This window comes from Catharus ustulatus, chromosome 5 (genome assembly GCF_009819885.2).
Source record: "Catharus ustulatus isolate bCatUst1 chromosome 5, bCatUst1.pri.v2, whole genome shotgun sequence".
NCBI classification, from domain to species: Eukaryota; Metazoa; Chordata; class Aves; order Passeriformes; family Turdidae; genus Catharus; species Catharus ustulatus.
In genome coordinates, this window is record NC_046225.1 from 39,148,916 (window position 1) to 39,161,101 (window position 12,186).

Genomic DNA, 12,186 nt, shown 5'->3' on the forward strand with positions numbered 1-12,186 from the left:
CTTAGCAACAACAAAAACAGGTTTTAGGAAAAAAATGGTATTAAAACCAAAGCAGAATACTTTTCTGCTTTTCTCTCAATAAAGTTAAATAGGTAGAAGGGAAGAACACAGCCTGAACTAGAAAACTATTGACTTTGCTGTGGACCACCACTGTGTTCCACAAGGCAATCTGGGAACATCTGACCTGGTCCACTACCCTGGAAATCAATGATTTCTCCCCTGCAAAAATAATTTCTGTGCTTAGTTCTTTTATTTTTAATTAATTTTGAAGAAAGCTGATATAATCTTTATTTTAATGTCTGGAGCCAATGATAGAGCTTGCCCTCACAGTAAGAACTCCATATGAATTTCCCATTAAGCACTTTTTCTGCAGGGTGAACAGTATGTAGTTAACTTACAGAGTTTATGCACAAAAAAATAAAGCTAAAAATTGGTGAATTATGAGAAAATTATTTGTTCTCATTACTTTCAGGAAATAAGAGAAACTGTGGTGAAAATAGATGTGTAGGATACCTGAAGGTCTTGAATCCAATACTTTTATCCTCCTAATTCTCATCTGATATGGGGTAAACTGTGGTGACATAATTTTTAAAAAATGAGGTGGTGGCTATAGGTTTGTTCTTTATTAACAGTTTTTTAAAAAACTGCCTATTGTCAAGGACCAGATACAACTGGAAATCAGAAGCAAGACAGAAAAACTCGTAGATACAATTGCTTGCTTTTACAGAATAAGAAAACAAAACAGTGTTATTGCCTCTTCTTTCTAATAAGACCTTTAACATTTTCCTTTTCAGAGTCTCTTAAATCTTTAACTACTCCTACATCATATCATCACCAATAACATCAAGAATTTCAAATAGAAACTCAGTGCCAAACATTTTCCACTGGGTAAAAAATCACTTAACAGATGTGAACAGTAAGATGATTTAGCCCAAACAGACATAATGATCAAAAACTAGGAAATCTGTTATGTGGAACAGCTCTCTGTGTGATGAGATAATCTTTTATTTTGGTAAGCTAAACTTTACCAATGCGTGGGAAAAAAAAAAGTCATCTCATTTCTTGGGTTTTTAAAATGAAAATTATATTTGCATCATTCAAGGAAGGGGAATTGAGACAATGGTTTCTCCTAGTAACGAGAAAAATAGTAAGGCTTGAACAAAGTCAGTGTTGTAGTTGTCCTTATTTAAGCTATTTGAGCTACATTACTTGTGTTCTGTGTGGTTGTCTACCAGTAGCCTAAATTTAGGATTGAAAATTCTTGGAAGGATTCACCATTTCAGGTAGACAGACTTGGTGAGAAATGAGGGCAGAAAATGCTGTCTATGGCATGGGTTTTGCTATTTTCTTTACATTCCCTTTTCCTAATTCCCCCTGAAAAAGGCTCAGAGCACTGAAAAGTTTTATGATAAAGGAGTAACATCTCTAAAGGCTTTAATTTTATGACTGGTCTTCATTATAAATATGTGCTGCATCTTCAGATAGATGAATGCTCTTGAAAAAGGAAGCAAGATCTACACTAAAAAGTGAAAAAGCCCACAACCAACAAAACCCTGCCAAATAATATAATAACAGGAAAATACCCTAGGAAATGCTTTTAAGTATGACTTTTTTCACATGGTTTTTGCAGGAAATGTTGAAAGATAATTGTGATAATTCCTGTATCTACTTAGAATAATGTAGTATATGCTGCTTTAAAGGCAGCTCACAGGCTCAGTGCATGAACTCTGCACACTCCTACCTGATTACTAGCCCTAAACTTGAAGAACAAACCTGCACATACACCTGGTAAAAGATGCATTAGAACAAAACAAATAGGTAAATGTATCTTAATATAGTAAAACACCGTTCCTAAAAGGTTTTATTTGAAACATGTATCCTGTCTGCATATGTCCTACAGCAGTCTACACTAATAAAATTACAGGCCAGTTTTCCATGGAGTGCTTGCCCCATACAGGCATAAGGTAGATGAAAAAAAGTAATAAAAGCGAATTAAGTTTCATGGATAACCTCAAAATTGACAATGGGACATCATAATTTATTTTTTCCCTTGAAAAATAAAAAAAAATTGGGGAAAAGAGTGCTACATGTTTTTTTACAGGTTGTAGTGTCTTCAGCTATTTTTCCTGTGTATTTTGGAATTGACTACTTCCTTTGTCATAGTAGCAATAATAAGGTTTAAAATAAGCATGAACATAACTGTATTTGCAAGGAGTACATGAACTGTAATAAAAGAGTGAGAACTTACTGTCTTGCTGATGTAATTTGTGCTGATATTCATACACTGAAGTCCTTCACTATTGCAGCAACCTCCACATCTGTAGATGGATACACATGGGGGTTTAAAGAAGGTGTTTGTAGTTGCTCCAAACTCTTTTCCCACATCCACACACACTTCACGTGGCATGCACTGAGTTTTTCTCCATTCAGTATCAATACCTGCCAAGTTACAGGGAATTTCATGTTATAAAGTAACTGCTTAAAGTCAAAACTGTCCCACAGTAAATCAGGATTCCTTTTTAAACTTCAAAACCAGAATATGAATTTCTAGAGTCACACCCTTTAGTCAGTGAAACATACATCTCTCTGTGTCACCTTCTAGCTGATTTTACTTCCTCATAGCAACATGACATACCATCATGGAGGAGATGAAAAGTCACAATGGAGCTAAAAGGGAATCTAACAGGCAGGGGAGACCTTAAAGCACAGTATCACAGCCTGGCTTATGTTGGAAGGTGACCTATAGAAGTCACCTGTCACCTATACCAACCCCCTTGTAGTGAGCAAGGACATCTTCAAGCAGATCAGGTTGCTCAGAGCCCCATCCAAACCTGAATGACTCAGAATGTTTCCAGGGATGGGCCATTTACCACCTCACTGGGCCACCTGTTCCAATAATTCACCATCTTTATTGTAAAAAAAAAAAAAAAAAAAAAAAAAAGTCTGCCCTTTATATAGTGTGAATCTACTTTCTTTAGTTCAAAATTATTACCCCTGTTCTATCACAACAGGACCTGCTAAGACACCTCTCCTCATCTTTATTATACACTCCCTTTAGGTCCTGGAAGGCTGCTAGAACTCCTGGCAGTCTTCTCTTCTTCAGCTCTCTCAGCCCATCTTCATAGTAGGGGTGCTCCAGCCCTCTGAACATCCTCACAGCTCTCTTCTGGACCTGCTCCAACAGGTCCACATCCTTCTTTGGATGTTTGGTTGTTGGGGGCCCCTGAGCTGGACCCTGTGGACACCGTACTGCTGATGGGGTCTCACTAGAGCAGAGGGAGGGGCAGAATCACCTCCCTCAAACTGCTGGCCAGCAGTTAAAGCTGCACATGTCCTTTCATCACCTGGGGCAAGTCTCATCTTGAGTAAATTCTGCTCTTTAATACTCACTTTAGTGCACTTTACTTCAGTGCTCACTTCTGCAAAGTAATTTTAACCAGCCCCACACAGTACTTCACCTTGGATGCAATATATTAGAATTGTTTAAATTTAGACAGTTAATGTGAAAATAATTTAAATACATGTTTAGTTTGTTAACTAGAAGAGTATAATTTAAAGCAAAAGCTTACTATTTAGCAATTATGTACAGCACGTGATTTAACCTGATGGATGATTTTTGTGCCCAGATGATGCACATAAATTTGGGCAAAGACTTTGTATCATGTTACAGCATTTTACTAAATATAATCCTACACTAAACAGCCTCAAGACTTGAAGCTGTACAGGTCCCTTTATTCCCTCTGGCACTAGATTTTGGTAAGCTATTCAACAAAAATGGAAATTTTGTCTTACGTGTACTTTAAACTCTCCATTAAGGTACATGATTTCCAATATTATGGCAAAAAACACACCTCCTGCATTTCTCTGCTTACAAGCACTTTCTTAAACTGTAAGTGTATATCTTTTCATCCAAGTTATCTGAAACACTGAAAGGTATTCAAACACATTGGTTTGAAAACTGTTTTGCTCGTTTCAGCACAGCATCATTACAACTATCCTCTTGTAACATGAAAAAGGTACAAGTGGATTATTTGGTGCTCCAAAGCCAAAACGTGTAAGAGAAGAAAGTATTACCATAATGCAATTACAGAAAATGAGAAGAAATAGTTCAATGAGTCCAACTATCAGCATCCTCTTTGCTTTCTGCAAAATTGTTACAGGCTCTACAAAGCAGGATCCTTTATGCCTGAAGACAAATACTTCACTTTCTCTACTGAGCTGAGAAGGCACTTTCTTACAATGGCCATACCTAAAATATGTCTGCAGAGTGATGTTTCTTACGAAAGGCTATCAAAGATTTTATATTATAGACAACACATCCTATCAAACTGCTGAGGTTGGCTTACTGACAACACTTAGCTTTTAAAATATTTTTGACACAACTGAAAAGCCTTTGGATTTTCATTTATTGTACGTTGGAATGTGGATTGTGTCCTGTACTTACTTTTCAGGATCTCTGCATTATAGTGTGCTGCAGCAAATTTCAGGGAATCGTCTGATCTTGTGTCAAAGCTGGAGTGTTCCCTGTTGTGCTGCCAACCTCCTCTTCTCAACTGACATTTGAACATTTTCCAGTATTCTGGGTAAAGTACTGTCATGAGTTCATCCACACTGGACACAGACCGCAACTGCTCTTCCAGGTCTTTGCTTCCATGAGCCTGTCAAAGTAACATGCAAGATTAATTACTTTTTCTAGTACAAGGTTTGCTGGAAACTAGCCTGAAAAGCAACTCACGCATTATAAAATAAAGGGGTCCTCATCATAAAAACTCCTTCTGTCGGTCAATGTCAACACTACTATATTGACAAATAATACAGTAAATATAACAAATGTTTTGCTTCTTCCACCACTTCTTTATCACCCTTGCTGTTCAAAATATCTGTGTGAGAAAGGAGCTATAGAATTAAGCCTATACAAACACAGTTTGCAGATTATTTAAAAAAATTGCATTTTTGTCCTGGAAAGATAAATTTTTGTGATAAAATTTTGAATTCTTAAACCCCAAAATATTTAAGTGATGTTCATGTTCTTTAGTAACGTATACTCCTAAAGTAACACCAAGTTTTTCCCATTTTCCCTTAGTCCCATAAAAATCAAAACACCAGACATGCAAAACCAGTTAAAAAAACCCAACCAAATAAAACACCAAACCAAAAAAACAAATTTATGTTATTTAGCACCTTTCTACGGAAAATCTTAATAAGCAAATTCTATTCTAAACACTAATCCTTAAATCAGTACAACACGAGGACTTTGGTACCTTGAAGAATCTAAGCCTCATACTCCCTTGCTGTTTCAGGAGCAGCCTCAAATCCTGCAATCTTGCTTTCTTATTCTCTGACCTTTACACAAACTCATTGCAACTGCAGTTTTCTAAATGACTGAGATTTACATTCCAGTTTATGGTTTGTCAGGAAGATTCCTTTGCTTCTCTTACATGAAACATACTGCATCACCATCTTTCTGATCCATGAATTGCTGACTTCCCAAAGGGAAGGGCAGATTGAAGAAAGAAGAGTACAGAAGAAACTTTAGCTACCTTTTCAGCCTACACGGCCCTTAGATGGCAGTATGAGACACAAAATATAGAGGAATGCTTTGTACAAAATGCATCAACTGGCTGGAGACTCTCTACAGTTTACTACAAAACTGTTGCTCTACTCAAAAACCACCAGGTTGTAAGAGTGTGAAACATCTAAAAGTAGAAATACGAAACTATATGAACTGAACTTTACCATTTCTTATCCGACTCTACAACTAACAAAAAATAAACTCTTTCAGTTCAATGATTTTGAACATTACATTAATAAAACAAGTAGTTCAGAACTCGCCCACCCAAATCAAAACTGCTCCTTGTCTCACAAACAATTACAAGGGTATAAAATGGCAGATATGGTTGCATCTACTCCTTCATCTGATGTCAAATACAGCAGAACCACCTCAGGATAGGTCAAATTCACAGAACTCATTTCTGTAAATACAGTTATATACATAACTGTGAAGGGGATGAGGCACTGGAACAGGTCACCCAGAAAGGCTGCAGATGTCTGATCACTGGAATTGTTCAAGGGCAAGTTGGATGTAGCTCTGAGCAACCTGCTGTAGTGAAAGATGTACCTATCCAAAGCAGGGCACCTGCAGTTAGTTAGATGATCTTTAAGGTCCCTTCCAACTTAGGTTATTCTGTGATTCTATTACTCTAATACCAATTTTAAATTCATTTTATTTGATAAAGTGTTATGAAGTTTAAAAAAAATGTTTTTACTGAAGCCTTGCTAACCACAGTGTCCTTGCAGATGACTTTGTCCAGGGAGGTTTCAACAACCAAGATGCTGTCTCAGAAATGTGCCCATGCAGGTCTTCATCTCTTTCCTTGCCACCATAGGAAGGGCCATCCCTGACCCAAGCCACGCCTCAAGCAGTTTCCGAGAGCTTTGCCTTCAAATTTAATGGCAACACAAAGAATTAATTTCACTCCCCATCACCCCTGCTCTCCTTGCAGGATGCCACACAGGGTTTCAATCAGTGGGTCACAAACAAAAATCCAAGCTTAACAAACAAACAACTGATCTGGCTACTCACTGCTTGCACCACCTGAGAGGTGAGAAGCACAGGGTTTGAGCAGCCTCACTCCTGCCAAACTGCTTCCTGAGGGTGCTGCAGCACACGGCCTTTGAGTAATGGGAAGCAAGTTGCTGCACCAGCACAATGCCAGCGTTGCGGATGTGTGTGCTCTGCCACGTGATGGGAATATGCATGGGCACAGCGTGTATATCCTGTCACAAGGCTGGAAGCCAGTCTATTATGTAAAAGGCACAGGAATAAAACCTTTGGTTAGCCATCCAGTAAGCTGATCCTAGGAAGTCCTAGCAGATCGTGGGGGTAACACAAAGAGAATTCAACCAAAGCTTTGCCACCTTTAATGAATCCTTAAAAGCCTGTACAGCCCGCAGAAGAAAAAACACTGGTTATTGCTGTTGCAGATATTCAAAGTACGCCAGCTGGACAAGGAAGGGGATTGTTCTGCTCTGCTCTGCACTGGGGCAGCCCCACCTTGAATATTATCTGCAGTTTTGGGTGCCCCAATATTAAAAAAAAAAAAAAGAATCAAGCTCTTAGAGAGTGTCCAAAGGAGGGTCACAAGGCTGGCAAGAGTCTGAATTGATTGAGAGCACTTGGTTTGCTCAGTCTAAAAGAGACTGAGAAGAGACCTCATGGTGGTCTTCAACATCTTCATGAGGGAAAGCAGAGGGGCTGACATTGATATCATCACAAGACCAGTGACAGGATTTGAGAAAATGGCAGGAAGCTGACTTGGGGAGCTTCAGTTCGGATCTCAGGAAAAGGTTCTTCACTCACAGAGCGGTTGGGCACTGGAACAGGCTCCCCAGGGAAGTGGTCAGAGCATCAAGCCTGTCTAAGTTCGAGTGCTTGAACGATGTTCTCAGGTACATGGTGTGACTCTTGGGGCTGCTGCGAGCAGAGACTTCAGTGACCCTGATGAGTCCCTTGCAACTCAGCTTATTCTATGATTCTCCAACTACTCAGTAATTATAAACAAAAAGAAAATAATTTCTGGAGCAAATATATAAAAATCATCATTATTGCATGTGAAGTGTTTTCTAGTCAGCTTAATAAAGCCATTTGCTTGTAAAGATGGCTTCAATTCAAATTTACACAGTGGACAAACAATTTGATCACTAGAGGACTTTTGCTCTCTCCCCTCTTTCAATTTAGAAAGAAAAGGAGAAGGAAATTGGTATACCTGTACTAAATACACTACACCTAGTGCTCAGAGTTAGGGAACCAAAAAAAAAAAAAAAATACATGTTGATTTTTCAATATGCTTACAGTGATACCTGGAGATACAGATCGATGATCTCCTCCTGTACATTTATGCATTTTTTAACTGGAGCAAACTACACTTACCTGTGAAAAACTGTTTAGAGGAACATTTGTTTAAGGAACTTGTGATTTAATTTTGTAGAACAGGCAAACATCTTGTTGACATGAACATCAAATGGAATCTTAAGTTCTGGATGATTACAAGAATGTGTCCTGCACACAGGATAGGCATCAGATCATTAAGGATCATTAGAAAGAGTTTCCTAATTTTTAAGAGAAGAATTAATCTGCTTCTGTAAATATAATAGTAGGGTAGCACCATTTCTTGATTTTGTGTAAATTTTGGTAATATCACAAAAATATACTGTCTTGGTCCATATATTTTATTCTTTGCTCTTTCTAAATTATGCATTGGCTTGCAGTGTAGAACACTGGATTTCTATTGCAAAACAATTTTGAGACTTAAACACACATTTAGAATATAGGACAACACAAAGAAAGCAACAGCAACAAAAATGTACCAGAGATCAGAGGAGCTCTCATTTTTCATTCTTCTTATGCAAGTGCAGATTAGTGAAACTCAGAATGAAATATGGCTTGTAGTTGAAATGACTCTCACCAAGCTAGCTATTCCCAAATGTTAAGTTCAAAAGGAGGAAAAAAAAAAGTAATAGAACATTAGCACAGGTGGTAATAAGAAGGACTGAATAAAGCTTTTTGATAATTTTAAACTGACAAGTTGATTTTCATATTTTCAGAGCGCTCCTGATGAAAGCATGGACCAACTGCTTAATGTTTTACTGGTAATGCATTCTGGGATCTATGTTACATTAAGAAGGAAGCAGGAAATAATGCCAAGAGTGATTGCACATGAAGGAGTTTTCTCTATTCCATGCTTTCTATATTCTTGGCATTTTCAAGTCAGTTAAGGGACTGGGGTTTGAACTTTTTTTTTAACCACCACCACTCCTTTATAAGTGTTTATCTCCAACCTCTGGTTGACCATTTTACTATTTGTTGTCATTTTTACCTATTATCAGTGTTGTCCTGCATGAACACCTAAAAATGCTAGCAGGTATATTCTAGAAAAAGACACTGATTAAATCTTTAGCTAGCCAAACTCTGATAGGTGATATTGAGTAAAATAACAACCTACAAATACAAGTATGAATGCAGAATACAATAAAGATACACTTCCCCATTTCATTAACTTCATGTTTCTCATGAGGAACAGGGGCTATGACAAATACATATAAATAAAGGTGTAAAGCTTGATGACAAGGGCTCTCCTTCTATTATTTACTTAACTTTAGAACATTTTGTTCTATCAAAGTATGTTTTTCACAATGTGGTTTTCCATTACATGGTATGTCTAGTTTTTCATAAAATTATGGCTTGCAAGTGAAAGGGCAGGATATCAAATAGGCTCTATATCCATTAACAAAGTCAAATGTATAATAGATTTTCCATGCATTACAGTACTTATCTTTCACATGCCCCCAGTGTTTGCCTCTATTATTAATAACAGAGGTCAGAACACTTAATATTTGGCAGCATGTTTGACACATAATTGATGGTGCAATATGCTATAATGGTACCTTATGTATCTGTTCTGACTACAGTTGTCAGCTCATTTCATTTTCAAAGATTTTGCAGACACTTCTTAATAGGAAAATGCTGTCTATAGACCCCTCCATTTTAAGATGCTTATATTCTGTATTTATTGATCGACTGAACTAGATTAAAATCCAGTATTTAAATCTGAATGTTGAAATTACTTGCAAGCAAATGGAAATATTGCAAGAGAAAAGTATAAACACTTCAGTTGCATAATAATTTATTGCAATTTTCATGCATTTCAGTGCTAGCTTTTCTAGAAGTTGATGCCAGTTAAAAAAAAAAAAAGAAAGTATTTTAATTTAAAATTGTCACTCTGGTTAAGAATCAAATTCAACTTTTATGCCCACTTCTATGGTCTTACTAGAAAAGCCCTGATTTCGATCTCCCATTCATCCATTTGTCACCCGCAAACTTGGAGGACTGCAGTTACACGCTTTTAAGTTACCATTCAATACAGTAACAAAACAGTGCCTTATAGAAGCCAAACAGTAACAGTGAACATAAATTTCATTTAACATCACTTCAAATAAGTAGAAAGACCACTGCAATTAATAAAACTAGATCAAAACATCATGACAACTGCAGAGAGATTAGAATCAGTCTCTGCTCCAAAGAGCTTACAAAGCATATCAGATAAACATAAAAAGTAGGAATCAAAGTACAAAATAAATAAATAAAGCATAATACAGTTCAGACTGTATTAAGTGACTTCTATTCACTACAGCATTTTAAATACTAGGAATAACATCAGAGAGAGAAAACATAAATGGGAAGGGTGAGGGAAGAGAATGTACAAAGTAGATAGGCAAGGAAAAATAAATGAGTTTGGAAAGAAATCCAAAAGAGAATTTCCTAAGAAGGCAGAAAAAGATATTTGCTATAAGGATAAACTTAAAACTACAGAAGTTTCACTTCTATATTATATTTTATGTCTTTTTTTTTCTTATTCTGACCATTTTTTGAGAGGAAGATACATAAACTGCTAGAAAATCATCCTAGGCTTCTGCTATTTAATATTGCTCCTCCTGTTTATAAATACAGGCATTTAAGCTGAGGTAGTAGGTAATGTAAAATTTCCACATTTAGGGAAATTCAATTTTATGCATGTCAGCGTTTTTAGGGCAATATTTTAATTAGCTATTCTTAGACAATGCTGGAATATATATCTAAATAAATAGATTTGCACAAAGATACTTACATTAGGTCATTTAGTTAAACATTTAGCTGCAGCTGAGGTTCTGAAACATGCTTCTTGGCTGGTACTTACTCTTCAAGTACCTGCATTCCTCAGTGGTTCTCAATCTTCACTAAAAAAATGCCAGTACTTTCATATATTCAATGGGATTTACTTATGAAAACACCCTTTAAAAATCTGAGTTCGAGTTCCCGGGGAAGCAGAGAGAAAATTGAAAAAAAAAAAATCCTAGTTGCTTCCTAGAGCAACTCTGTAGGCTGCTGCCTGATTGCTTTAGAAACTCATTTTGGACAGCCAGTTCTCACAGGTTTCTAGAAACTTGAGCAATTAATGCCATTCCTGACTATAACAGAGAGCAGTTTTCAGAGCAAGGATTTGTGGCACCTTAGCTAGACTCTTTTTTTGGAAGCAATTTCACAACTAGATTATAGTAACAGCAAAGGTTTTGTTCTCACACTTCAGCCTGATCTTTAACATCTGCATTGCTCCAAGGCAGCAGCCTTCAGTGTTCCTAAATCCCTGCAGACTATTTCTAGGAGTATAGCAAATTGTAATTGAAAAATAAAATACAAAAATCAAACCTATTATCAATAGACTTAATTCACTATTCAGGAGTTTTCACTGGATAAACCCACAAAAAGGTCAAAGGCTGCAAATACATAGGATAACCATTTGCTGTGTAAGTGCAGCTGCATCTGGATTGTTTAACTGATTCAAAGGCTTGTACTGAAGCTTCCAGCTAGCATTACAGATAGATTTGGAATCAATAAGGATTTGGATTATTGCTGCTGAAAGGCTTACATCTGATTAAATTTTGGAGACATCAGGCAGAGCAATCTGTACCAGATGAGATTTGTGTATTATTTTCTTGGTCATCAGCAGCTCCAGTGACCAGCGGTGACAAACGTGTGGGTCACCATGCAGGAACAGATGCATGACTAGAAGAAAGGGGAAGCCCTTTTTAAGTACAAAACATTTGTAAAGTGAAAATAAAGGACAACACTGTGATGACTGCTGGGATATCAAGGTGCTTAGCAGCCACAGAGCCCTGCCAGAAAGGGGACAGCTAACAGTATGAGAATGCCACTGCAGCCAGCAAGGTTCTGGGGCTGATTGCATGTGCTCCGTCTGCAAGACATCTGCGCTGCTGTCACATGGCAGCTCTGCAGAATTTGACACATTATAAAAACAGTATGTTCATTTTGAATGCTTTTAAGCAACTTCTAACTAACATTGAGAAAAGGAAAGCACAGACTTCTGAAAAGAAAAACTTGCACTCCTACTAGAAATCCCCCTCATTAAAAGATCTTATACTCTAAGAAATAGATAAAATGCCAGTTAAACTTTTTTTTTAAAATATGGTCTGAATAGTGTTGTTTTTTCAAAATACCTTGCAACCTCTTGCTGTCTTTTCAGCAGTCACATGTATCCCATCAAAATCAGTACAAAAGAATAAACTATCAGGCTTTTCAAAGAAGGTTGCTTATTCTCAGTCTTTGCTTAGCTTTCACAGGCATTGATTTTA

The 12,186-nt window shown here is 37.1% G+C and overlaps 1 protein-coding gene across 2 annotated transcripts in view; it reads right to left on the reverse strand.

Moving 5' to 3' along the window:
• Positions 1–12,186, reverse strand: part of VEGFC (vascular endothelial growth factor C) — a 75,352-nt gene that overhangs the window by 16,099 nt on the left and 47,067 nt on the right. For both annotated transcript variants that reach the window (XM_033059327.1, XM_033059328.1), the window contains exons 2-3: positions 4,445–4,658; positions 2,249–2,439 (exon numbers count right to left, since the gene is read on the reverse strand). In XM_033059327.1, coding sequence (XP_032915218.1) covers positions 2,249–2,439; positions 4,445–4,658 — 405 coding nt within the window. The remainder of the gene's footprint in view (positions 1–2,248; positions 2,440–4,444; positions 4,659–12,186) is intronic.